Below are 26,188 nucleotides of genomic sequence, written 5' to 3'. Positions count from 1 at the left end.
CGAATACCAGCACAAAAATGCTAACTCGGTAAGTTTATTGTCAGTGTCGGTCTATGTCGTTACCTTATGGATCTTCCCTTGTTCTCATTTAGTTTGAGTTGTCACCCAGATTTTACTGTTCATGATGAAATCGTCCCTGTGGTAACATGCAGGGCTCGAATAGCAACAGTTGTACTTGTCGCAACGCACATAGGGCAATGTCTTTTGGCATGCTGACGTTATAGAGGCTATGGCTTCCTGTGGCAGTTTGTGATGCCCTCTGCTGGTGTGTTGCAAGTACCAAAACTTTTGACAGCCATTTCAGATGATGTGGATCTGTATGCAGCACAGACCAAGTGCTTTTTTTTTTACGGTTCTTAAGTGTACACTTTCATACTAAACAGGGTTTCTATGAGCAGATTTTTACAATTGGTGCGAATTAAGGGCCAACTATCTCCAATGCGCATATCTTGTATCGGGAAACACGAATATGGATGCAATAAAAGTGTTATATAAGTAATGGCTAGTGCATTACTTTGATAACCTCCCAATGCATTACACTGCAGAGGAGGGTAGACACGTCACCATGGGTGCAAAACGTTTTATTACCTGTACAACAAAGTGGTTTGTACACCAAATACACACTTCAACACTTATGAGGGTTTTGCCAGAAATTGTAAAAGTGTACAACACAAGTGTGCAAAGAAAAGAACACTTGTGCCTTTGATAAAATGTAAGAGGCTTTCATGAGCTGAGTGCCCCACTTACAAAATATATTTGGGGAAAAAAAAACGACTACTTGAACACTGACACCCAGAGGACTTCACACTGCGACACAACGTGAGGGCTCTTGCATTGCAACTGTGCAGTGGTGATATGAGGGGTGTCACATCTAAAGCTACACTGCGAAATGCACATCCTACGTTTGTATCACAAACATGGAAATTTCCGTATCAAACGACACGCTGGCTTTTTTCAGCAACCAGGAGGATGCAGCACGTCGGGACGTTGAAAGGGTACCGCAGCCTCACTTCCCCGCATCCCCGCTTTGTCAACAACATGCCAGCCCGAAGCAAGCATCAAAAATTGTCTCAAAAGGCCCAGCAACAATTACTACAACCCGCTAGCATGACTTTGTTGAGGACTGCAGCCTTTTTTAACCAGCAAACGATTGCAGCAACACGGTTCATTGCAGGAACCAACCAATTCGTGCTTATATTAGCATAAAGCCCATTTCGGTTTCCCAGCTATGAGTTACGGTAGGCATGCAAACAATTTCTCCAGTTCTCGCACTAAGAGAGAAAAAAAAGAGGAAGAACCCTGCACAGAGGTTTTGACAGCAGTGTTGAGTGTTGTCCCAACGTTTGAAAGTGTTGCTTGCATGGGTGAACCCCAGGCTGTTTGAGCAGCAAGGTTTTGGATGGGTGCCAGCTATTTGTCTGCGATAGCCCCATTATGTCAAACCCCCCCCCCAAAAAAAAAAAAAAAAAAAAAAAAAAAAAAAACTGAAGGTAAAGGCAGTTCTGAGAAAAGTGAAATACTCCTCAAACTTATTATGCACCAACCATACTATCTACCAATTTCACAGTACCAAGTCGGTGCTGTTCAAGATGTGTTAATTTTGCAGCCCTAGTGCATGAAACACTCCCGAGAACGGACAACAGAGTGTAATACATTTGGTAGCTTGTTACATCGAGGTAATACAGGCAAACCGGGATGATCAGCAAGTGGCACCACATAAATGAGACATTGGGACCACAGATATGAACACGCAAGGACCTAAATGAAAAAAAAAATTAATAATAATAAAAAAAGAAGAATTGAGTGCAATGTAGCAGATCCAAAGAATGCCTGGGCCACCCACTTGCTTGTAAAGCTTCCCGAGATTACTTTGCCAGTGGTCGACATTCCTCTTACTCCCTCATTTACTTTGCTCTCAAAATTTCAACTCAGAAGACATTGCTAGATATCCAAGTTTAGGCTTTGTGAATTGGGGAAAAAGGAAAAGATCTTCAAATTTCCTGGCACTTATGTATTAACCCTGCTGGTACGTGCAACAACAAATTCTGCATAGTATGCCATATCTACAACCGTGCCTTTAGGGTTCAGCACTGCATGTGCATGACCACATGCTTTCAAAAGACTGGGTCACTTGGGCCTTCGGTAGTCTGGGGTTTGCAGGGCACCACAGCCCAAGCCCAGATCATTTTGTGCACTGCATGGCCTAAGAGCCCTACACAACAACATAGTTTGTAACCACAGGCGATTCGATCATGAGTATCCTACACCTTGTCACTTGGCCTCGAACGCGTGGTGTTTGTGATGACTATAACAGTGCAAGCTAAGAAGAAATGCAAACATTTGGCTTTGATGGGGTGGTATGTGGCAGGTTTCCTTCGCCTCGAAGCCATCCTTGCAAAACCTTAGAAAAGGCCTCACATGATGCTGCCAGCTCGAAGCAGATAGCTTCTGTCACAGTCGGATCTAGACTTTAAACAAAAAAACCCCGCATTCTGATGAATTGCTTGCTACGCTGTCAGCTAATGTAGCACATATGGTATTGCACATACCACAACACTGCAGTGGGAGCCAGCTGAAAAGATCACACAGCTTTTTACAATAATCGAAAAGTTGGTACTAATAGCCATTTCTGAATCCTTTAGCCCCTGAAAGAACGAAATCATGCCTTGTTGCACAACTACCAATCTTTCACTACTGCCCAAGATTTAAGGATGACAAACGATTTTGGTGCTAGCTGTACTGCATTTTTTTAAACAGTGATGCAGTAATATCAGTTTGGGTGCAGACTACCTACCGGCCTTATGGTTATGCAACATGTTTGCAGTCTGCATTTGGCTAATCCGTATGCAATTACAGGAACACGTCCGTCATGGCTTCCATACAAGGTACAGGCCATGGTCCACTACTTCTTTGTTTTTAGAGGTAAGCCTTCAGCAAATTATGTTGGTACCATTCTTTCCAGCAGAATCAGTACCTGGGAAAATAATGACCCAAGAAATTACATTTGCACCAAAGCAAGCACAGGTATGAAATGCTAGTAACACTAACTTAACTATGACTAGACCAGAAGAACCTAAGATATGAAGCTAGCCTGTCATCTCAAGGACAGAAGACGTGAATCTTGAGTACTCGTACCACTAGGCTGCACTTTCAACTGCAAGTCACACAGTTATGAATACTGTAGCACGAAGTGACTCTTATCTTGCAAAGGTGATGCGATGGACCTAAGCTCATCAAGTGGTTTCCGAAACATGCTGTATTGTTCCCGATAAGTTTAGTTCTTTTTGTTATATGGGTATAACGCCCCCTTCGCTTGCACCTCACAGTTTTCTTGAGGGTCAGAACAGTGCAACAGGTGTGGGCACAAGACAGTTGTGGCTAGAAGCTCTGCAAACTTTGAAAAGCAGTGTGGGGGAGGGGGGGAGGTGCGCATTACGAGAGCGACGAGCCGTACTCCTGATGCCAGGTTTCAAATTTCGCTGCCAGCAGCCTGCCCGTGGGCTTTGTCTGCTCAATGGCATCCAGGATGTCTTGCGTCGACACCGGTTCAGGGATGATACGGTCCGTCCCGTCTGCCTCTGCAATTTACACAGCACACGTTCAACCTACACCTACACTACATCAAAAAGGAGGCAGAGGATGATGTTCGGGTCAGAACTGAGTGACAAAGCTTTAATTTCAACTGGAAAGTAACCAGAACTAGAGAAAGCACAATGTCCACATAGAGCAGGAAAACAATTCGAAAATTGAATTTTTTTTATGTTGCTTGAATCCTTGCTGCAGTGCCTTAGAAGTATCAAACTGTTACAGGGCTGCATTATCATCACTCTCGTAACAGCTCGGCTTCACAGAGCTCCACAGATCTGAGCTGGATAAATGCAGCCTGGCTGGAATAATGTGCGATCAAGCGCATGATGAGAGCAAAGGCTTCAACAATGGCCCAGATGATTTGAATTTTGCCCTTTGTGCATACAAAAGTGACATTTTATGATTTAGCTGTATCCACAGTTGATTTGTGCTATGACATTAGCGTTAGTGAGTCTTTGGATGATGTCAGACTTTCAAATTGTAGCTTGAGAGTGACTATTAATTTCTTTTATTTGACAGTCTAGAATAAAAATTGTATAGGCGAAAAAAAAAAAATACACATCTGCTCTGGAGCATATCTGGGCAGTCAACAATGACAAATTGGAAAGAAATAGAACTAGACAATACGAAGGTAAACTCTTAGCACATTGGGGGAGGGGAAATAAACAAAACTGCCGGAACCCCCACGGCACATTGTCTCCAGGACTCACCATTATCACAGCACTCGGCAGCCTCAAGCGCTTGGCGCAGGGACCTCATGACTGCTTCCTTGCAGGCCACCTTGATGTCCGATCCTGAATAGCCTTCCGACGCCTGTTGGTGGAAGGGGGCAGGTGTAAGGGAGCGGCCCTCAACACGGTGACCGTGACATATGAGCCCACTGAAGCGTGCAGAACACTAGAAGGCAGTGGCTTGAAAAGGGTGTTCGGGTCAATCGTGCAGATGTAACCAGCCAACACGTGGCACAGGAGATATAAGAGCATGCTTTTTCACTAGGACGACACAAGGCTGCGGGGTGATTTGGGGAGAGAAAGGGACCAGTTGTACCGCACCTCGCTGACCATGCCGTAGTCGATGTCGGCGGCCACGAAGCAGCTCTCCCGGCGTCCCCCGCTCTTGGTGCTCTGCCCCCCTTCGAGGAACTTGTGGAACAGGGAGGCCCGAGCCTCCTTGTTAGGCAGCGGAACCAGGATGCGCTTCTCCAGGCGCCGAAGAACCGCATGGTCCAAGTCCCTGACAAAGAGGGGAGACAGGGGACACTTCCTTTATCGTCCTCTTTCCTTGAAGCATGGAACAGCTGAAGGTGCATGGGTGGAACAGCTTTCATGAGCGCAACTGCTTACAAATTAAATTTTTGCAGAGCTGTTCTTTTATTACTAAGCTAGAATCACATTTTACAATGCATTGAAGTATAAATACGAAGTAGTTCAAACATTTTATATGCAAATGAGTAGCCAGAGCCTGCCAAGCTGGGTTTGCTTTGTTTTAAACAAAAACTGGTGAAACCTGTACAGAAAACAATGAGAAAGATAGAACACTATGTCACGTACAAAAATCAAAGCAACTGTTATGTTGCCCCGTGGGTTTGAGTTATGGTAGGCCAATTGTGTTGACACCACCAAGCAAGGCAACAACAAAAGATGCGAGAAAGAAGTCCTCACTGAGCTTCCTACAAATCACCTGCGGCTCTTACAGTAGTTACAAGAAACAATGCTGTAGACAGGCGCGGTGCTTCCTAAAAAGCCTTCAAAAGTATCCATGCCCAGCTCAATTTTTCCCATGATGTACTACAGCCTGCCTGCAATTAAGCACTGAGCAAAATGTAGCACTAGGAGGAAAGGCTAGTAGCTCACCATGGAGAATTAGAAGTGGCCAAGACGAACACGTGGTCCTTGGAGTTGCTCAGTCCATCCATCTGGATCAGCAGCTCACTTTTCATGCGACGGCTGGCCTCATTCTCACTGCCAATCAGGAGAGAAGCGGTCACTTGCAAAGTGTGTGCGGTGAAAGAGTAATGGCGCTTCTCGGCCATTTTTTTATTGAAGCGGTTAAGTGGGGACACTGGTCTTGAGGAGATTTTTGTTATTTTTTAACCGATTGGCTTGAGATTTCCACATTAAGTGTATTTTAACATGTGTAGCACAAATATGCAGTCAGTTTTCATCTATGTGGTGTAACTTCAGGGTAGTGGCAATTCTTTCATTATCTATTTGAGATACTCGAATACTTTTTATCCCTTTGTGCTCTAGAAAGACCAGGGAGTGCAACTATACCAAAGAAGCAATTTTAGAATTGTTTCTACAATCACTGTAAACTTATTAAATGTCAGGTCATCAATTGCAAATATTTTCGTAAAATAAACTGCATAAAAAATTGTGCTAGCAAAAATAAATTGTGCATTTTTGTCATTTTATTGCACTGTTCAGTTTATAAGCCTTCAAATGCAGCAAAAATGATACAAATCTAACCAGTACATCCCAAGATATTGTACCTTACAGTTGACCTCATGGGGGAAAAATTGGTTCAGAGAAAACAGGGCTTGAAATTTGGCAACATAGACAAAAATAGTCATTTAGGCGACTTCAAAGGGTGACAGTGTGTAAATACTTATGGTACAGCTATAATATTTCGCAGGTAAATTCTTTGGGACGTGTGGACTGCAAATAAAATTAATACAGAAAATTAATTTTTTGGCAGATTTTCAGAACTTAAGAGAGCAAAGAAAGGGAACAATCAATGCAATTGCCCTGAGGACAAAAAAGGCATACCTGTTTGCGAGACCCCCTTTGGCACCCACCAGTGCGTCGAGCTCATCTAAGAATATGGTCGCAGGTGAGTTGTGCCGGGCCATTTCAAAGAGCACCTGCGCAGCAGAAGGGCCAAACTGAACCAGTGCACAGGGTGGAGCGAGAACGGATGTGCCTTCCGCTACCACCCTGCCAGAGAGCAAGCCCAGCAGGCAAGGGCCCACGCACCCTGACTAGCTTCTCCGACTCGCCTCGCCACTTGCTGACCAGCGTGGATGCCGTGATGTTGAAGAAGGTCGTCTTGCACTCCGTGGCCACAGCTTTGGCAAGTAGGGTCTTCCCAGTCCCTGAGAGAGGGAGAGAATCGTCACTGGAGCTGCCTAAACACTTTGCTCTCGTCACTGCTCGATTTACGCAGCGAGCATGTCATGTGATCACTTGCCCGGCAAGGAAAAGCTCAATTTTTAGTGTGCAAAATTAAAAGTGTGCCATTTGCCCTTTAAAGCATTTGTTTAATCGAAATCACCAGGAGTACTTCAGCTGAAAGCAGCACTTTTAAACCGCTGCGCTAAGCACACCATAACATATAAAAAAAATTCTTGCCAGCGCTCCTTTAACCCTTCAGAGGAGTGCTAAAATCAAGAGGGCCACAGCAGTCCAGAGAAAAATATTATTGGTAGCCAACTGTACGAGCAAAAAAACAAACAAACAAATAAACAAAAAAGGGTGGAAGCAGCTATCAGATATGTGCCTTGTTATGTATCACTTCTGTTGCGAGATATGTGCCACGGATAGTACGCTTACAAAAGCACCGCTACAATATCCAATGCAGGCAGCCACGAGCAATTTTTATCACTGTGTACCCCACCATTGCCCACACTTATCAACAACCTGCAGGGGAGTCAATCGCGCAGCAGGCACACAGCACACACAGGGAGAGATGTAGTGTAGAAAAGCCACCTGGTGGTCCAAACAGCAGCAGTCCTTTCCATGGACCCATTATTCCAGAAAAGATGTCTGGATACTAAGCAGCGTGTAACGACAACAAAGGCAGCAGCAGGTTAACGGTGGCGGTGCCCCCTGGTGACATCCGATCACACTAGCAGCACCATCACAGCCCTCCTTTACCAGCTGCTAGCTGCAACTGCAAAGTCTATACATTTGGTGACTGACTGTCCAGCCCAGAGCAGTGGCACGAGACAGGCAAACTCTGAGGTCACAGCCTAGCACTAGCCTGAATGGAACCATAGAAGCAGCCACTAGCCTCCGGCTATGGGTCCAAGCAGTCTTTTGAACTATCATGTTGGAATTGAAAATAAAGTGAAATGAAAATGAAATGAAATGAAAGATCGAGTGCACGTCTAGTGTGCAACAATGTAGTTCACGACAGGACAGTTTTTTTTAATATGAAGCACATCTCTTTCATGAGTGATGAAAAGTGAGAGCTAATATTTAACTTTCCTTTCTGTGCGTCTGTGCATGTAAACAACATGAATGACTATTACTGCAAACCAAAGTGATAAACTTCAATTTCACTAGGTTCTTTGCAAACAATTAAATTGTGAGTAATATATAGAGCACAAAGCTGACCTTCATTGGGTAAATTAGAGCTTCCTTGATGAGCCGCTTCGCTGACTCCAGGCCAACTATGTCATTCCAGTGAACATTTGGACTGTCGACATAAACATCCTGAAAGGAATGAAAAGCGAAACAAGTGTGTTAGCACATTCTATTGCGCGTCTTCGTTAAAGGGCCCATCCAGACAAAATAAAAGTTTGTTTTATTCGAAAGATTTGGTGTTTTACAGTGCCTCCTGTGCTTGTCCGGCACCAAATGATGCTTTATTCACTGAGAAATTAAGCAATTTAAGCCATAACTTTGATTCTCCCGTTGAATCATGTGTTTCGTGACATCTGCGATGACGTACTCAGGACAAGTACTCAAGCGAATGTAAGCATGTGCATTAGGGCTGCAGTGAACAGTGGAATGCCTTGTTTGCTGTCAGTCCTCCTAAAGGGCACCACCATAGGAGCCGCTGTACACCCTCACTTTGTTTCTGAACGGATTTGTGCCTGGATAATGTTTGCTACGGTTTATAGCACTTGTGTCTTGAAACACTGGGTATGCTTGACAAACAAAGTCACAGAAGAAAATGTCGCTTATGCCAGCTGGCCAGTGTAAGCTCAAGGCGCCGTACGGCTACACAGCTATAACCAGCATAGTGCGCGCAGTGCGCAGTGGTGCTTCTGTGTTTACGTGCGAGTTCGTAACTTCCATTGTTTACCTCACCATTCTTACTGCTATAAAAAGAATATGCATCAATTTAAGCACAAACAGCTCACTCTACAAGCTTATAACCCTGCTTAATTTGTGTTAGATTTTGCCGGCCGCAGCTTATTGCACAACTTCCCATAATACGTCATAGGTTCTAGGGCGGGATCTGAGCCAGTGGGTTGCATGGCCATTCTCTTTTTTCCTAATTATACAGCTCATTTGAGTGAAGTTTGTGTTAAAATTCATGTCAGTGTTGTTCTAACGAGGCGATCTTTCGAATGAACCAAACTTGCATTTTGTCTGCTCTGCATGGCCCCTTTAAGCCCACAGCAGTGACACATTTCTTAGTTACCCAGATTGTGCCACAAAAAAATCAAGCATTAAGCCACGACATACCGTATTTTCCGGTCTATAAGTCGCACCTTTGGATAAGTCGCACCCCCCTCAAAATGACAGTTTTTCCGAAAAAAACATATATGAGTCGCACCGGTACATAAGACGCACTTGTTCATTAGGTAAACTCATAGTGAATCAGATCGTTAGAAAGTGCGGCGAAAGTACATGGTTGCGGTGGCCGCTGCCCATAGACACGGGCATATAACATCCAAAGTCTAGACGGAACTAACTTCTCAAAAATGGTTTATTGATACACATAGATGGCATATAGAGACGGCGTTTAGGCAAAACCATCGAAGTCTTTTTCCTCAGACTCGCTAACAAATAATTCAATATCTTCAGTGGGAGTTCCACCGGGGCATCACTGTCGTCCTCCGACTCTCTGATGTCTTCTTCGCCAACATCGTTACCACACGCGGACCGTTTTACTCCGGCCTTTATCAACCCGGCTACAACTGTTTTTGTAGAAATGGAGTCCCAAGAGTCGGAGACCCATTTGGCCACCTCTCGAAACGTCGCGCGTCTCTTGCGTGCTGTCGTAAATCAGCGCAATAAAGGTGTCATGGCGGACGGAAGTTTTTATTTTGTTTTTGCAACCCAGTTTGATCTTACTTTGAATTTATTCTTAACTGTAGTTACTGCGCATGGCCTTAAGTGGCGCGTGGTTGTCGCAGGCCATTATCATTGTTTTTGACTAGGAAAAGCTGCAAATTCTTTGGTGCAACGTCCCGAAGCGACATATGGGCTATGAGAAATGCCGTACCGGTAGGCTTGAGATTGATTTACACCATAGAGCTGTCTCTCAATGTGCGCTGGCCACGCGCGGCCGCCACGAACCAGATTTATTCCATACATAAGTCGCCCCGGTGGATAAGACGCACCAACGAAAATTTGAGAAAAATACCGCGACTTATACACCGGAAAATACGGTACTCAAGAAAGACGATAAACTGCCAGGGATAAGATGGTCACAGCTGGGTGTTCACATTGCACTATTTGCATGCTGCGTTATAACTAGGGCTTTTGGAGTTTATATTTGGCAGAATTCGGAGGGTGTTTTTCGGAGGTTATTTTTCAGCGAAATTTTGGTGTTTTTTTTTTACAATTGTGAATATCCAATTCTCTGAATTCAGATTTTATTCCGTTCTATTTTAAATACTCCAAATCATACGTGAAATGATATCTGAGCATGAATACCTCAGAATGCTCAGAGCAAATTTTTATTGTCTCAAAGGTTTGAATGGCAGACACATATATGTACACAAGCACGAATAGCCATGTACTTTTCTCCTGTTACAACCTTAAAGCTTGTTGTAATACACGCTAGCATACTTTACGAGATTTTTGCGGCTGATGGAAGCATGCTCCTTCACATTTATGATTCTCAGCATAGAAAATACCCTTTCATCAACTGCTCTAGAAATAGGTAGAGTGAAAAGCCTCAGCGAGCAGCGAGAAAGCACTGGCCGCTGTTCAGTGTGAACTATCCGAAACGAGAGGGGTCCAACAGTGTTACTTATTTCATAGCTCTGGAAGTTTGCAAAACCTTTCATGAGCTGGCTTGTGTCGTCAATTTGAAGACACGCAGACTTGAAAATCGGCTTATAGGTTTCAAATGTGCGGGGCAGCTGAAACTTAGCATTTGGGTTTCGACTGCTTTCGCGAACATGCTGGTGAGATAAGAAGGGGGACATTGTCACATTTCTCGTTTTATATAAATGACTGTAACTGTGCACCCAACCTGAGAAATGCAAAAATAGTGAAAAGGCAGGAATGTCGTGGCACGTGATGTCGCAGAAACTTTTTGTGTCCAACCCAATCGGTTTAGACAAGTGCACTGGTCTTCAAAGAGGACAAAGGAGCCGTTTTGTGGGACTGGTGGCCATTCATAGTTATTACCGAAAAGTGGAAACGGCCAGTGATGTTGAAAACTTGATGGATATCTTGAAGTCGGAAATTCGATTGTCCTTTTTTTTGGCCGTGTGCTCTAAAATCAGTGTTTATCCGATAAATCCAAATTGTACGAAATTTCAGCGGCAAGTGTTTTACCCGGAGCCCTAGTTCTGACATTTGTAAAGCTGCAAGGTCAACTCACATGAACAAAATTTCATCCCTTTAGAATGATCAAGTGCAGCAAAGCCATGAACAGCCATGGGAAAGGGGGCTGTTACTTCAGCACAAAACATGATTGATTGATTGATTCTAGGGTTTAACGCGCCGACGCAACGCAGGCGATGAGGCGCGCCGTAGTGGAGGGCTCCGGATTAATTTTGACCACCTGGGGATCTTTATCGTGCGCCAAAATCTCGTACACACGGGCGTTTTTGCTTTTCGCCTCCATCAGAAAAGCGGCCGCCGCGGCCGGGAATCGAACCCGCGACCTCGTGCTCTTCAGCACAAAACAGTAGCAAGGCCCGGAAACAATGTCACAAATGTAGCCACAGATTCAGATGCATGCACCTACATATTAAGCTTAACTACAGCTTAACGAGGTCCTGGAACATGCTTTGAATTTTGTTGTTTCTTCACATTACTAGAAACAAATACCACCTCCCTGCTCACTTATCAAGTTTTTGGTGACACATTTGGGTGCTCCTGCTTGACTGCCCCAAAATAGGGCAAATGCATGTACGATGCCAGTCTACATATTGCCATGAGACGGTTCACAGACTTCCGGCTACGGCTATGTATTGCGGGGCTGCCTTTCGAGAAAATGACGACGAACATTTCAACTTGTGGGCATTATAGTATTCTGCTACCCCCAGCGCTGATTGTAAGTAGTGTAAATAAGTCATATTTTCCTTGAGCCCACCTCGCGAAATCTTGGAGAGGTGCGGAGTATTTGACGGCCAACGCAGAGTTCCGTGATCGATGGTGGAAGCCCGCAACCTTCTGCCTCATGACAATATGCCAAGATAACCTACAGGTACAAAATTATCAGCAGCAGCCTTTCCTTTTTTCCTTCTAGTGTGGAACCGCGGCAGCGCGCTTGCCGTACCTTTGATATGATGTCGACGAGGTTGAACCACTCACTGCCCAGGGTGGCCCCCATGGCTTGAGGGAGCTTGAGCTGGGGCGCTCCTGGTGTGCAGATCTGTGTGCACACAACACAAGACACCTAAGGTTATACAGGCCAACAAAATGGGGAGAGCAATGCTTGAGATACTCCAAGGAATGAAGGGGTTTATGCATGTGTGGGTTATTCATGCGCAAATGTGTCTGCATTTTTTTTATTTTCCTTTCTCTTTCTTTCGCTAAGTCTTTCTCTCTATTTCGACAAGATTTTTATGGGCATCGGAGCCCCTGTTTGTTTATTTTCAATTAGAATGTCTGCAATAGCTTGGTGGTGCAAGTTTTCCCCCAACTTTTATTTACGTTTTTTAATTCATTTAGGGACCACAACAATACAAAAAAAAATCAGGTTACAGAAGCCCCGTGAGCCATCTGGAGTGGTGAGCAAGCAGCGTTTGCACACTTTACAGCCCAACAATGCCTTTTCTCCCACTACTAGCTGTCGTGTCACATTCCCATGTTTAGATGTCGCACAAATGTCGGCCAGGGATTTATACACACCCCCCTAACACCCCCCCAACACCCCCCCCAGAAGGACTTCGACACCCCCCCCCCCCCAAAATCGAAATTCTGCATAAACCCCTGATGTCGGCCCAAGCCCAGCTCAGTAACCCAACCAGGCCACAAAACCTCATGAAGAAAAGATTGAAGAAAATCAAGTGACATAGCTGACATTTTTCACTGCAAGCAAATTGCATGAAGGATGGAATTAAGCAGAACGAAATGAAGAAACAATGTCTTGTTTTACATAGGTACATTAAATTGGGACCCTCAAATGATGATCTGGGAATTCCCATTGCATTCATCAACTATACAGGACAAGTCACTAAAATGTGCTTTGGGAAGACAACTCCACACTGCTGTCCGCAAAGTCGCACTTCACTGCTCAAAGCGTACAGAGTTAATTGAATCCGGGGCCTCTTGTTCCCAAAAAACACGCGGGCTTTAATACTTGCCAAAGTGGAGCTTTCGTAAGTCTAAGTACCATGCAGCAAGGTTTTGAGCCTACTGGTACGTCTAAGCAAGGTTTTAAGTGCAGCTTCCTTAAGTCTAATATAGCTTCAGCAGGTGGAAACTGAACTTTTATAACTGTGATCAGCAGTGAAATGCTCCTACCACCAAGCTGCTGTACCTGGGAGAATGGTGGGGACACCGCTGAACTGCATCGCGATGGAATGGGCAGCCGGACTTAAACAATGTTTCAGCTGTCATGAGGGCAGTTTTGCACTGCCACAAAAGCCAGGGTGGCACGAGCAGCAATATGTGTGCAAGCATATAATGGGAGCTGCCACTCATTTTACCATGGCTTCTTAGGTGCCATAGGCGAACTGTTGGTGCACTCTCATGCATATGGAATAGGGCACCGACCTGTATGCCAAGGCGTCGGTCGATGGTGATGTTTTCTGGCCGAAAGGTGCTCTCGGAGACAAACTGTTGCATGGGCAGAGAAACAGAAAACAATGGTTACTGCTATCATTTCATGGAGTACAGTTTGTTCTATTTGTTCCTTAGAATGCATCTTAGAAACGTCTATTTGTTCCTTAGAATGCAATAAAAGATACTAGGGAATCTCGCAAAGATAAATTATGGACCAATCGACCTTGATCATTTACAATGACAAAATTGCGCGAGCTTTTTTATGCACATAAAAATTTTAATTCCTTTGAATATTTTGTGGCTATTGATACATGCAAGACGTAGATATACAAAGCAGGAAGAACAGGTATGGACAGGGCAAGCGATTGTGTTTTTTATGTCACAGTTATTTGCGCATTTCACCTTTAAGTGTTGTTAAACCAACTAGCCTAATCATCCGTGCTTCCGATAAGTGTGATGATATTGTACCATGCCACACCAGCAATTTTCAATGCCCACTGGGCCAAACATCACTGAAATTTTCAGGGGAGAATGAATACTTAAAAGACCAATTGATATACTGAGTTCCCCGTCTGACACATGCACAAAGACACGAACATCTCGCATAATGGGTGCAAGAGAGCAGGAATGAATGAGTGAAATCCTAGGCGGAAGCAAGCAGTCAAATCGCAGCTCACCTTTCCTTTAGAAAGCTGGGAGTCAGACTTGTGCTTCTCATCGCTGCTTGTTCGGTGGAGCGAGCGTATCCGAAAGGTGCTGCAAAATGAGCCGCCTCCGTTGCTCGACGTTTGTGTTGCATGCCCATGGGTCGAGCTGGAAAGCCATGATCCCAGTAGTCGGGTCATTTGACTGGCTTCTACATCTCTAACGAGCTTTTCCAGTCCGAAGTAGAGTCATCTATCTAGTGTACATCCCGTCAGCTCTCCTCATGCCACATTTTCCTTCTGGCACTGGTACCCCGTTGAAGCTAAGCAAACACCAATTAGCCCAACTTTCTTCCTTTAAGGGGTCATGCAGACAAAACACAAGTATGGTTCATTCGAAAGATTGCCTCATCTGAGAATCACACTGACCCCACTTTTAACGTAACCTTCGCTCAAATAAGCTACATAATTTAGGAAAAAAGAGAATGGTCATGCGACCCACTAGCTCATTTCCCGCAACAGAACCTATGATATCACACGTGACAGCTCTGCGATTAGCAGGGCTTATAAGCTTGCCGAATGAACTATTTGCGCTTGCATTTAAGGCACATTCTTTTTATAGCAGTAACAATGGTGGGGTAAACAGTGAAAGTAGCGTGGAAATTTGGGCTTGTTGGTTCATAACTTACAAATATGTAATTGATTGATTGTGGCGTTTAACGCGCCGACGCAACGCAGGCGATGAGGCGCGCCGTAGTGGAGGGCTCCGGATTAATTTTGACCACCTGGGGATCTTTATCGTGCGCCGAAATATCGTACACACGGGCGTTTTTGCTTTTCGCCTCCATCAGAAAAGCGGCCGCCGCGGCCGGGAATCGAACCCGCGACCTCGTGCTCAGCAGCGCAACGCCTTAGCCACTGAGCTACCGCGGCGGGTCCTTACAAATATGTAGCGCAGAAGACGAGCGACACAAACAAGTAAACACACACGGCGCTGTTTAGCGCCGTGTGTGTCTACTTGTCTGTGTTTCTCGTCTTCTACCCTACATATTTGTAAACAGTGAAAGTTACAAAAGTACACGTAAACATAGAAGTACCTATGCGTACTGCTGTTGGTACTACGCGAACTATGCTGTTTTAGCTGTACAGCACTGCAGCGCTTTGGGTAGTCCCAGACAACACTGGCCGATTGGCATAAGCAAATGTGTCTTACGTGACTGCATTCATCGAGCGAACACCATGTTTCACGAAACGATTATTTTCTACCTTAACAAAAACAAGCCAGGTACAAATACGGTCAAAAACATAGGAAGAAAACGGACCAGTGGTATGGTGGCGCCAACTAGATTGACTAACGGTAAACAAGGCTCCCTAGCACATTTGATATCGTTGCAGACACCACGAAAATACAGGATATGGAGGGAGAATCAAAATTTTAACTTAACTTGATTAATTTGCCAGCGAATTAAAGCATCGTTTACTTCCGGACAAGCGCTGAGGCACTACAAAACATGAAATCTTTCTAATAAAGCAAACTTGTATTTTGTCTGCATAGCCTCTTTAAACGCCTATACGAATTTTGTGGAAGTAGCTACTCTTAAAACATTCACAGCTACAATTAGCATTCCTGTTCAAGTACATTATTGACAGTATAACAACTCAAGTACATGGGAGTAGATGTGGATGACAGCAAACATGCAATGATAGCTGTAGTTTGTACTGCACAATTTGTGAGTGTTTTTAATACCGTATTTCCGCGCATATAACCCGCAAAAAAAATATGAAGATTTCAGTAGCAAAGTAGTGGTTGCGGATAATATGGGGGGGTTTTCTCTTAGGGCCGCTTCACGGCAACGCGCGTTGTGCTGTGAAGCTCCTACGCAGTAACACTGACTAAGCCTTCCATGGCAGCGATTGCACAAAACATACAAGGACAAGGAAGAAAAAACAAGGACGAGCGCAATCTAACAACTGAATTTTATTAGTTCATTGTGGCCTTCGCTTTGCAGTTAGTGTATTCTACTTGATAAGTATACGCTTTTTCTGCCTACATGGTATGTGATGTGTTGCTTTAGCAGTAGCTTTGGTGCTGCCTTTCCTGCGAGCAATACGCCAGGATTTCTTTTTTTTTTTGGGGGGGGGCGGACTCAAAATGTGGGTGCGGATATTACGGTATATGGTATACTCAGTATTCTAAAGCCTTGCACATAAAATGAAATAAAGACGTCTACTAAATGATGCACACAGCAAAGAGCAGCTGCACTCACTCTGATTTTGCACACAAAAAAATAGCACTGCAGTTTTTGTGCAAGATTAAATAGTTTCAAAGTGATGAGTGTACGACATTAGTCACCATCAATTCATAACGCGTTTTTTTTTTTTTTTAGTTCTGTAAGTGCTGACTGAAGCTCTAGCAGCTGCTAGAAGAGCTTAAACAGGGAGGAAATGATGTGTTGAAACAATGCCTGATTGTCTACAACATCCCTCAAGGATAACAGCAGTCCGTCATCAAGTTTATAACCTGCAATGGGGTTTTATGCACTGAAACTACACCTCAGATATGAGTACATATACCAGTTAATTTATGCTACCTGAGGTTCTTCAACACGCACCAGAATCTCACGACATGGGGCTTCTTTGTTTTTTCCCTCAGCCAGAAAAACAGCCACCACACCATCGAAATTGACCTCACATTCTTGTGCTCAGCAGCATACTAAAGTCTCAAGCCGGTGACTAAATGTAGTATTACGAAACTTGCATCTGGGGCGGTATTCTCGTAACTGTCCCTTTTGAAAACGTCCCTTTTGAGTCCCTTTCATGGTGACGTACTTCCGGTTAAGCAGTGGGCGTTGGCAGTAGGTTTGTTGCGCTTGCGTTACGTCACTTCCGGTTGTTTGCTTTTAGCCAATCAGGGCTCGCCAAAAGGGACACTTTTGAAAGGGACGCAAAAGGGACAAAACTCGAGAATACCGCCCCTGGTTTGAATACTCACTGGCCCCGTGTAGACTTGGACAGGTTCTGTGATCCACTGTCTACATGCAACGAAAGAGGAAAAAAATTACGGTCAGCATGGTGTCGGCAAGATGGAAGCAGAAAGGGTGAGCGGAAAGTGGCCCCTACAACTAACCTTCCACTTTGCGAGTGATATGCGGTTGCTTCCTGAATTTGACAAACTGGAATGTTTCATACTCTTGTAGGATAAGCTCGAGGTCAACGTTGTCACACAAAACATACTGCTCCAGCTTCAATGTTGACTCAGTCTTGAGGCTTTCTGCAGTTGTCATCAGCCTTTTTTGTAAGAAGAGAAAAAACGAAGTTGAAGTATTTAAGCAGCTGTCGCTTGATTTCCACTACAAGCCACACATTCTCATGCTCCTTACCCTTGATGCTGGAGGTAATGCAGAATCAAGACCAGGAGGTTTCGTTTCCGTATGGCTGACTTCTGCTCTTCCTGTTGGCATACAAGATATGGTAAATTTTCCCCGCTGGTGTTGGGCACCAGAGCACTTACGGTGTCGTTCAGATGACCGGCCACGAAAGACTTCGCGGTTTTAGATTCTGCCATTTTCCTGCAGGGAAAACGAAAAGGAAGCAAAATATGTGGTATACACAGCAATTGCAGAATGCGCACCTCATAGTATAAGAAAGTTTCGCGGTCCTAGGCTCCATGAAAGAGCCGAACGGCATGCCTTCATGCCCGAGCAGACAACCTTTGGTCGCAGCGAAGAAACACTGAGCGAAGGTACTGGCGCAACGACCGACGCTGCTGTTTTCCCATTTTATGGCCTCCAGAAGTGGAACAGCGCAAGTGTCATTACGCTGCGTGGATGTTATTGGCGGGATGGTCAGCAGCGCCTGTCCACGGAATTATAAATAGAACAATTGATCGCAAGAGCGTGAAGCCAATAATACCGCCCGCACGAACGCTTTTGACAGCGTTGATTGAAGGCGCTAAGCTACCCGAAAAACCCTCGCAGCTTCCCTTTTTCTGCAGAAAAGCATGAGCCACTTTAATACCGAGGAGCATACCTGCTTATGGCTTGAGAAGGTCTGATTGAAGGCGATCAACAACGCATCGCCGGCTGGACACAAATTTCGCAGCCCAGCTGATCGCCCGGTTGCAGCGCCATGATCATACAGAGCTTGCTTTCACGAGCCGAATCCGCACAGCACCATCCTGGATCCCGAGCCCGAGCCACACAAAAAAGAAGAGAAAAAAAACTCTAGGCACTATAATTAGCGTGCGCATCGTTTACGAATCTGGCAAAGGATCCGAGACCAAATTAAATAAAACGATACTTTAAAGCGTCGTTAGGCTAATTGATTGTGCTTTGGTTCACAGCTCATGGCGGGAATTTCAAAGTATGCACGAAGTTATCGATTATCCCTCACCCAGATTTCTAGTACGGGAATGCAAGAAACGAAATTTCCGCCGGCTTTGTTCCGGAGAATGATGAATTTAAACAGAGAGAGCGAGAGAGAGATAGAGAGAGATCTTCTCTTGAGCAGGAGAGCTCGCCGGCACGAAAAAAAAAAAAAATTAAAGCACGGTCGACGCGCCGAGTCTACACGACTCACAAAGCACCTCGCAATGATTTAAATAATTGCAAAAAGTGCCTCGTACCACTACTTCGTGGTGGGTCTAATTATAGACCCACCACGAAGTATATAGTACAGACCAGGAGAGATGGCACCATGAGCTTCTTTCCAGTCTGGAATTTACCCGTAAATGCTTGTGTTCGTTGGGAGAGCGAAATATAGGGGGGGGGGGGCGGCGGGGGTGAAGCGTTGCGTGACAATGCGTTGTTTGCATCCTCTTTCACAAAGCAAAATTTCGCGTGCGGAGGCTGACCGTGAGATCAGTTGCAAAAGCGCCCCTAGCCTATTTTGGTGCGTAGCGAATTAACGCCTACAGCACTGTACTATTCTCTGCCGCTACAGCCGAACGCGGTCATCGCCTACCCTCCCATGGGGCTCAGCCATAGGCGCCGACTAGGCGGGGGGGAGGGTGAGCCCCCTCCGGCGTTTCAGGCCCCCCCCCCCCCCCCCGCCACCGGTGCTGACCCCTCCTCCCCCCCCCCCCCCCCCCCCCGCCACCGGTGCTGACCCCTCCTCCCCCCCCCCCCCTATTCCCTGTTCCTTTGGACAGGTAAGTAATGGACAGGTGTAAATCGTTTAGGTCGATTAACACCTATTCATTACTTCGAGTTGTTGATCACTTCGCTCTCGCGCTACAAACGACTAGCCTCCTGGTTAGCTCAGTTGGTAGTGACTGCTCCGGTTAAGCGGTGGTCGCGGGTTCGGATCCTGGACCAGGACGAATTTTTCTTCAACTGCGAAGTTTCTGAGGGAGCTGTATAGCTTTCCTTTGTAGCCGCATGGCTGCATTCAGGTCAGGCGCGTAGCCAGGATTTTTGTTCGGGGGGGGCTAAAGTTGTTCTCCCCCCCCCCTTCCCCCCAGAAGAAAAAAAAGTGCGGTAGTTTGCAAGCGCCCTTAAAGGCTATGAAGATAAAATACATGTCTGGTTCATTAAAACGTCTGCCTTGCCCCGATAACAATGATACCAGTTTATCGCAAACTTCTAAGGAATATTCGATATATTAAAGGGGCCCTGAAAGGCATTTTGAGCACACTAAATGAACTAGCGCAACCGTTAGATTGGGTCGTCAACGGCCTCTGTGCCAGGTATTACTCTTTTACGCGCAGCGGAAAGCTCACACTTTTGTTGCAAAGTTTGTCGTTTTTTTCTCACCCTTTCCTTCGTGTTTTTGGACGCCGCCATCTTCACATGTCTACATCATCGATTCCCAGATGTTCGTCATGAGCTAGACACCCTGCTATTGGGCGGCTTTTTCACGCACTTCCGGCAAAGAGATGAGTCGTCTGCTCAGCGTCGGCTCACCGGCTTATCTGCCAGCGGAGTGCCGGAGTGCATTTTACGACAAACGAAACAAGTGTAAAACAAACGCTTAACCGTTTGTATTGAATGCAACACGGCCATAACACGACATTGATATTCTGTTACCTGAGTACGTTCCATAAAGAAAGCGTTGAAGCCCCGTGGCACTTCTTTCGTGCAATCGCAGAGAACGCCCCGAGCCGAATGCCCGGGTTTGACGCATACATTTTATTCAACTTCAAAACAATCCAGAGATGCGTTTCTAACGAACACAACGTCACAACATGCGTTGAAAGTCTGAACCACGATTGACAGAGGATGGGTTGCCTCCTGCCCATCGTAAATTCGGTACTCACCTCGCGCGCGCTTTGCGGGGACGAACAGCAAGTCACTTAACTCTGGCGCACAAGCCGATGGCTTCTAGCCACGCACACTGCACATACCCCATGCGAGGTTGAGTCGTACGTCGCTCGAGAAAGATAATCCAGACCATGGGAAGCACTATCCACCCGCAGAAGCACAGCGGCGCATTTCATCGCGAAACAAAGGCGTCCACAACACACACACCATCACCTCCTGTAATGCAAAACGCATCTCGCACTTCCCAATGGGAATGAATGATACGCCTGCAGTGCCCACATGTCGCGAGGTGGGGCCCCGAGCTGAACCGGGATCACGGAACCGTAACTGACTTCTAAGCGGTTTGTGCCTTGTTGCCAAGGCAACCGATGTTTGAGATTGTCAAAGAAAGGCGCTCGCTCCAGCGCTAGAAAGCTCAGAGCCGCGGCGGAGAATGTTTTGCCAACGTTGCCGCTCTCCACCACGCGTCGCCCCAAGCTGAACTGGTCACATGATTGAAGCGTTTTGTGCACGGGTTCTGTATCAGTTTAATACGACTTTTTCACATGCCGCCGGCAGGAATTACCACCGCCGCAAAATAAGACCCGGCACCAGCGGGGCCACATCTGATACGGCGCTTTTTGGATAAACAGTGCGCGGTGCATCAAGGGAACGAGCGCACTAAAGTCCCTCGATAAACGCCGATCGAGGGACTTTAGAGCGAACGACCCTCCCCGTGCGGCTGCGAGTTCGCCGCCGATAAAAAGTCATGTGCCGCCAGCAACGTACACCGCGAAACGGCAAGGCCAGGCCGCCGCATACATGCGGCCAGATTTTTCGTTCGCTTTTCCAGCCTTGAGCGGAGTGCATGATTCATGGTGTCAACAAAGCTTGCCCGTAGCAGACGACAATAGCGGAAGTACGTCACCTCTGCGGAGCGCAGCATCATGGGAGGCAAGTCTCGCGCGCCGTCAACAGCGGAGAGTAAGTCGAAAGGAGGAGGAAACGCGGAGCGACGATAATGCGCGGTTTTTGATTTACGATTTCTCAGCTAATACTCATCGCTCTAACATAATTCTTGCGGGAGGAGATTGCAAATACATTGCTTTATTTGGGTACATGTACATCCATGCATCGGCGGAAGGTATTTCAGGACCCCTTTAAATTAAACGTTTGAAGCAATGGCGAATCCCCGCCCACTTTCCAGCGGCGATTTCACTATGACAGTTCAGGATCCTGTTGGTACGATTGGCGCCCAACGACTTAGGTCACCGCCAAGGAACATGATTGGGCGATTGTAGAGGGGCCTCCATTGATCTTATCATTTGAATTATAACGTGCAGTTAACACACTCATAACTATGTTTTAGTGCTAGCCTATATATATACCACTCCTGCCGATATCACTTCATTGCAGCGCTAAATTAGAAATTTTTTTACATATGTTGCGTTGCTTCGGTTGAAAAAACGCCTGTGATTGGAATGGAGCTGTGCGAGTTACCAAAGGCTAGTTGCTATTCAATTGAACAAGGTTGTATTTTGTCTTTAAAAGGCACTTTAAGGTTCCCTCATGATATTGGTGTTGATTATGGTTGTATTTGTGCCAGCTGAAGTTGTAAACTGGGCGCAAATCCGCAGACCACGTGGTACAAATCTCTGCCCGTGATATGGGACGTACATTGCACGCACGGGAACCATGTGCAGGCATTGCATTAAACGGCCATAGTTTCATGCAATTACTGGCTTTATTTCAACATGTGGAGGATGATGAGTGTGACATCCGCAATAAAATGACGTAGGCCGTAAGAGTTAGATTTTTTTATTTAGTCGTCCGTGTCCAAAACGAAAAATAAAATGTTTTGCATTCAACGCCCGCACAGTAGCGGCCAGTGTCAGGCCAATGGAGCTCATTCTGTGCAGTATACATTGCATCTATGCACTTGCATTAGGTGTAGCGCAGGTCTTATCTTTAAAAAAATGAGAGGCTATGAAATATACCTACAATAAGCATTATATCTCTAGCAATATTTTTTAACAAATATCAACCCTAAACACACAGACATCATGCGCAATAACAGTGCTGTTAAGGGCGAAAATTACATGAACATGACAGGATTAGTCCACACCAAAGCGGAACAAGCGGAACTTAATAAATGCTGACGATTGCTCAAAATGCCCTTCATGCCACATTTTAGAATGTATACGTAGCAGTTGTGGATTCAGAAAGATAGACAACAGCGCGCACCCGTATGTGTGTATGCGGGGGGGGCGTGAGGGGAGGAGGAGGGCGGAGGTGTGCTGGTGCTCTTGAGAGGGCGTGCTGTCTGTAGCCCGTTTATTTAATTAGGAAATTTTGTTGTCTTGCACGACCGATTGAGCCTTCAAAGAACGATACTCCTGCGTCCACAGAACTTCAAAGAAGGCCAGGAAGAGTTAAAGGAAAATTCTACCAGAAAGGCACGTTTGTTTCTTCGCCACCAGTACGAAGGTTCTTCATTTGCGCTGTGCACGCTGCTATGGGTTTAAAACTGGGTGTAGCAGTCCATGCACGCGTAGATATGAAACGCGGTAACGAAATTCCCGATAACGCGCACACAATGCGACAGCGGCTACCTCACATGGAGTTTCGTCCCAGTAAAAGCAAACTATTAAAACTGAAGCCAGAACAAATATATTTTTCACTCTTCATGTACTGATACTAACGCTGTCCCGATACACTCTGAGTAACCCTCTCCAACTTCGTGCATAATAAAATATTTAGGCGTTTACAGGAGTTGAATTTACGTTTTCCCTCATTAAAATCACCTATCCGCTCCACCGTGGGCGCTTTTAACCACCAATTCAAACGCAAATACTGCATTCGAAATAAAACGAAATACACAGTTTTAGCTCGCAGACACAAGGTACTGGGGCATCGTGTAAATATAAAGAAATGATTATTTAAATATCAAAGAATGCATAACTGATCTACACTGCACAACTTAACGTACAATGCAACCTCCATCGCCAAAAGACATCAGTGATCATGGAAGGATTACTCACTGGAAGAAAATGACTTACAATTCGGGGCCTCTTTTGGGTGTTGGCACTTGGAACATGAGCTTCTCAAAACCAGTGGCGCTTCTATCCTCGCGGCATATTGCCGTTGTGTTTCAGGCCCTTAATATACACTGCTCTGGGCAGCCGCCGTCCAGGGAAAAAGCGGCCGTGGACGCAATGGGGGGGCTTTAGTTGTGATCGAAGTAGAATATGGCCATCTGATCGTTGTTACTCTCGCGACGTCGTTTGCCTGTGGCAGGGCTGGTGACCGCTGTGTCTTCACATTTAGGATAAAGTCTGGGACTGGCTCGGGGAGCTGCAGCGCGCCTTTTTTGTAGACCCGCCGCTCTCCAGTTTCCTAGGTTAGGGGAGAATACCGCCGAACAAAGCTGCCTAATCGCAGGGGTGAAATTGATTGTCGCAACATCGCCGTCGGAAGGGGACACTCAGTGCGCGCAATCTGAGCCCACTCCAACAAAACCCTCCCGGGCTCGACAGAAACGTGAAAAAGGAATAATGAAGGGCTGACGCGAGGAAGAGGGGTATACCTTGCTGTGTGTCTCATTCGCAAAGGCCCTCTGTCCGCGCGCGACATTAATCCAGCTAAACTGCATGTTTCATCCATTACATAGCCTCATCGCATTCTTCAGTTACCTTGCACGAGTCTTGAATGTGTGCCCACGGCCGCTTGATCTCCCCTTTTCTAGGAGATGGAGCGGCCGTGGTCAGCCACCGCCGCTTGCACGTTGTTCTGCTTAACATACAAAGATCCTCTGTTCCCTTTCGGGCCTGCATCGTATACGTCTTCAACCATCAATGACCGGAGGTCCCTCTTGTTTTTTTCGCCGCGAGTTAGTGCGGACCACTCCTTGCTTCCTTGGCCGAGTCAATCTCCTCTGCTGAGAACGACTCAGCCGGCCTATTATTCTCTGTGTTGCCACATGTCTCGCACAAAGGGACACAACGCATGCCTTTGTCGTCCCGTGCGCTGAGCTCACCTGAAGGCGCCGTGGCTTTCGGCGCTGCCCCCTCCGCAATCATCCCTCAGCGGTTCGCACCCTTCAGGCGCTTCATTTTGTCACGGCCGGACTCGACTCCCTTTCTGCAGCGCGGAAAAATAGTCGAGTCTGGCCGTGGTTTTGTGTAAATACCCTTGCATAGGGCAGACATTGAGTCGTGAATGCTTCTATTAGAGGCACTTTCAAAGGATATGCAGCTTTGTTCACAGACGAGGTACCAGGCATACAGGCAGCCCGGCGACGGCCGGAAAAATTTCGGGGGGGGGCTGAAGCCCGGTCAGCCCCCCCCTGGCTACGCCACTGATTCAGGTGGATGTTCAACTTTCCTTCGCACGAAAAACGGTGTAACAAGAAAGGGTGCAAGAAAGAGGCTGTAAGAAAAGAGCGCCAACTTTGGAGGTATTTCATACCCGTTTACACGGGTAGACATAACTTTTTGTACAAGCGGAGTTTACTGAGTTTTTTGTACCCTACTGAAAGCCTAGCGTGTTGCAGTCTTTCAACACCCTTTTCGATACACAACTGTAGTTCTTTTTTATTTTTAAGGTTTAAATTGATATTTCACGTGCCAAAGCCAAACTTGGGGCATGGGGCACACTGTATATGGAAACGAGCGATCATTCCAGACGAGAGAGAGAGAGAGAGAGAGAGAGAGAGAGAGAGAGAGAGAGAGAGAGAGAGAGAGAGAGAGAGAGAGAGAGAGAGAGAGAGAGAGAGAACGTTATTGCGTGACAGCCAGTTATCCTAGACGTCGGCCAGGAGCCCTTGGGCTCTGGCAGCGTCTTTGTCTAGCTGAATGGCCCAGACTTGATCCGCTGGGTCCAAGCTGAGCAATACGGTCTCCCATTGTTTCACACAAGCGATTTTGCGACCTAACGTTGACGCCTGTGGACAGGCCCACAGCATGTGTGCTAGGCGAAATTTTTTTTTTCTTTTTGAACATCTCTTACGAGTGAGGAGGGTATGAGGCGATGTCTTGTTCTTTACAGTGCAATTACACATGCATGCATGGCCTGATTCAGTGAACAGCTGAGCACCCTTTCCACACCTTTTCAATACCCTAAGAGAAACCAAGGGTGTTGAAGTTGATCAACACGCCTTTTTCCACTTTTTTATAAAAAGGGAAGGGTGTAGATCTAGGAACAGGGTGTTGAGATTCAAGAAAAAGGGTGAAACGGGCTCCCAACACCCTTTAAGAACTAAGACCCTTGTGGTGAACTATACACAAAAAGATCGGGTATGCGTGGTCTGCGGAAAAGAAACCAACTATGCGTCACACAGCGTCGCAATGTGAGTGTATACATCCAAATCTACATGAGGGAAATATTCGGCTTCCAGAATCCCTCGGATTTAAGAGTAACACAGCGGGGTTTAACTTTAAGGCTGTTGAGACGACTACAAGGAGATTAGAATGCTGGTAGACCAAATGCAGAGAGGGGAATATGGCCTAGTACAGGTACCACCTCTGACAGAGTAAAAATTATCTTGAGTCTGGAGTAACAGCATGGCTAGAATTAAACGAAGAGTATAAAACATAGATATATTAGTTTCTTCGGTATGATGACACGTCATTAGCTTGTGACACATGTGATATCATTAGCAATCATAGAAAGAAAACAGGCAAATATCATCATCATCATCATCACCATTATCTTCTTCATCATCATCATCATGGAGGCCCGTGTTTCGAAGGTGTTGGGTTGTCGTTGTTTCGAGAGAGGGGCAAGTCGATAACAGATTATTCGTGTCAGCTGGCAGGAGCTGTGAAGAAGGGGCAGGTGTCGGTGAACTTAG

The 26,188-nt window shown here is 46.0% G+C and overlaps 1 protein-coding gene across 1 annotated transcript; it reads right to left on the bottom strand.

Annotated features, from left to right (window-relative positions):
* Positions 1 to 1,485: 1,485 nt before the first annotated feature.
* Positions 1,486 to 18,308, bottom strand: LOC144170643 (katanin p60 ATPase-containing subunit A-like 2). Its single transcript, XM_077700571.1, has 16 exons — positions 18,128 to 18,308; positions 17,610 to 17,667; positions 17,479 to 17,549; positions 17,226 to 17,386; positions 17,091 to 17,130; positions 14,132 to 14,267; positions 13,446 to 13,508; positions 12,004 to 12,099; positions 7,926 to 8,024; positions 7,296 to 7,359; positions 6,564 to 6,682; positions 6,357 to 6,451; positions 5,442 to 5,549; positions 4,641 to 4,821; positions 4,299 to 4,401; positions 1,486 to 3,578 (listed from the first exon to the last, which is right to left on the bottom strand). The coding sequence occupies exons 2-16, from the start codon at positions 17,661 to 17,663 to the stop codon at positions 3,433 to 3,435; spliced, it is 1,536 nt and encodes a 511-aa protein (XP_077556697.1). The 5' UTR covers positions 17,664 to 17,667; positions 18,128 to 18,308; the 3' UTR covers positions 1,486 to 3,432.
* Positions 18,309 to 26,188: the final 7,880 nt, after the last annotated feature.

Source organism: Haemaphysalis longicornis, unplaced genomic scaffold, assembly GCF_048455015.1.
Source record: "Haemaphysalis longicornis isolate Haplotype H1 unplaced genomic scaffold, Haemaphysalis longicornis Haplotype H1 scaffold_2, whole genome shotgun sequence".
In the NCBI taxonomy this organism is placed as follows: domain Eukaryota; kingdom Metazoa; phylum Arthropoda; class Arachnida; order Ixodida; family Ixodidae; genus Haemaphysalis; species Haemaphysalis longicornis.
Note: the sequence above shows the minus strand (reverse complement) of the source record. Positions and strands in the feature narration are given on the sequence as shown.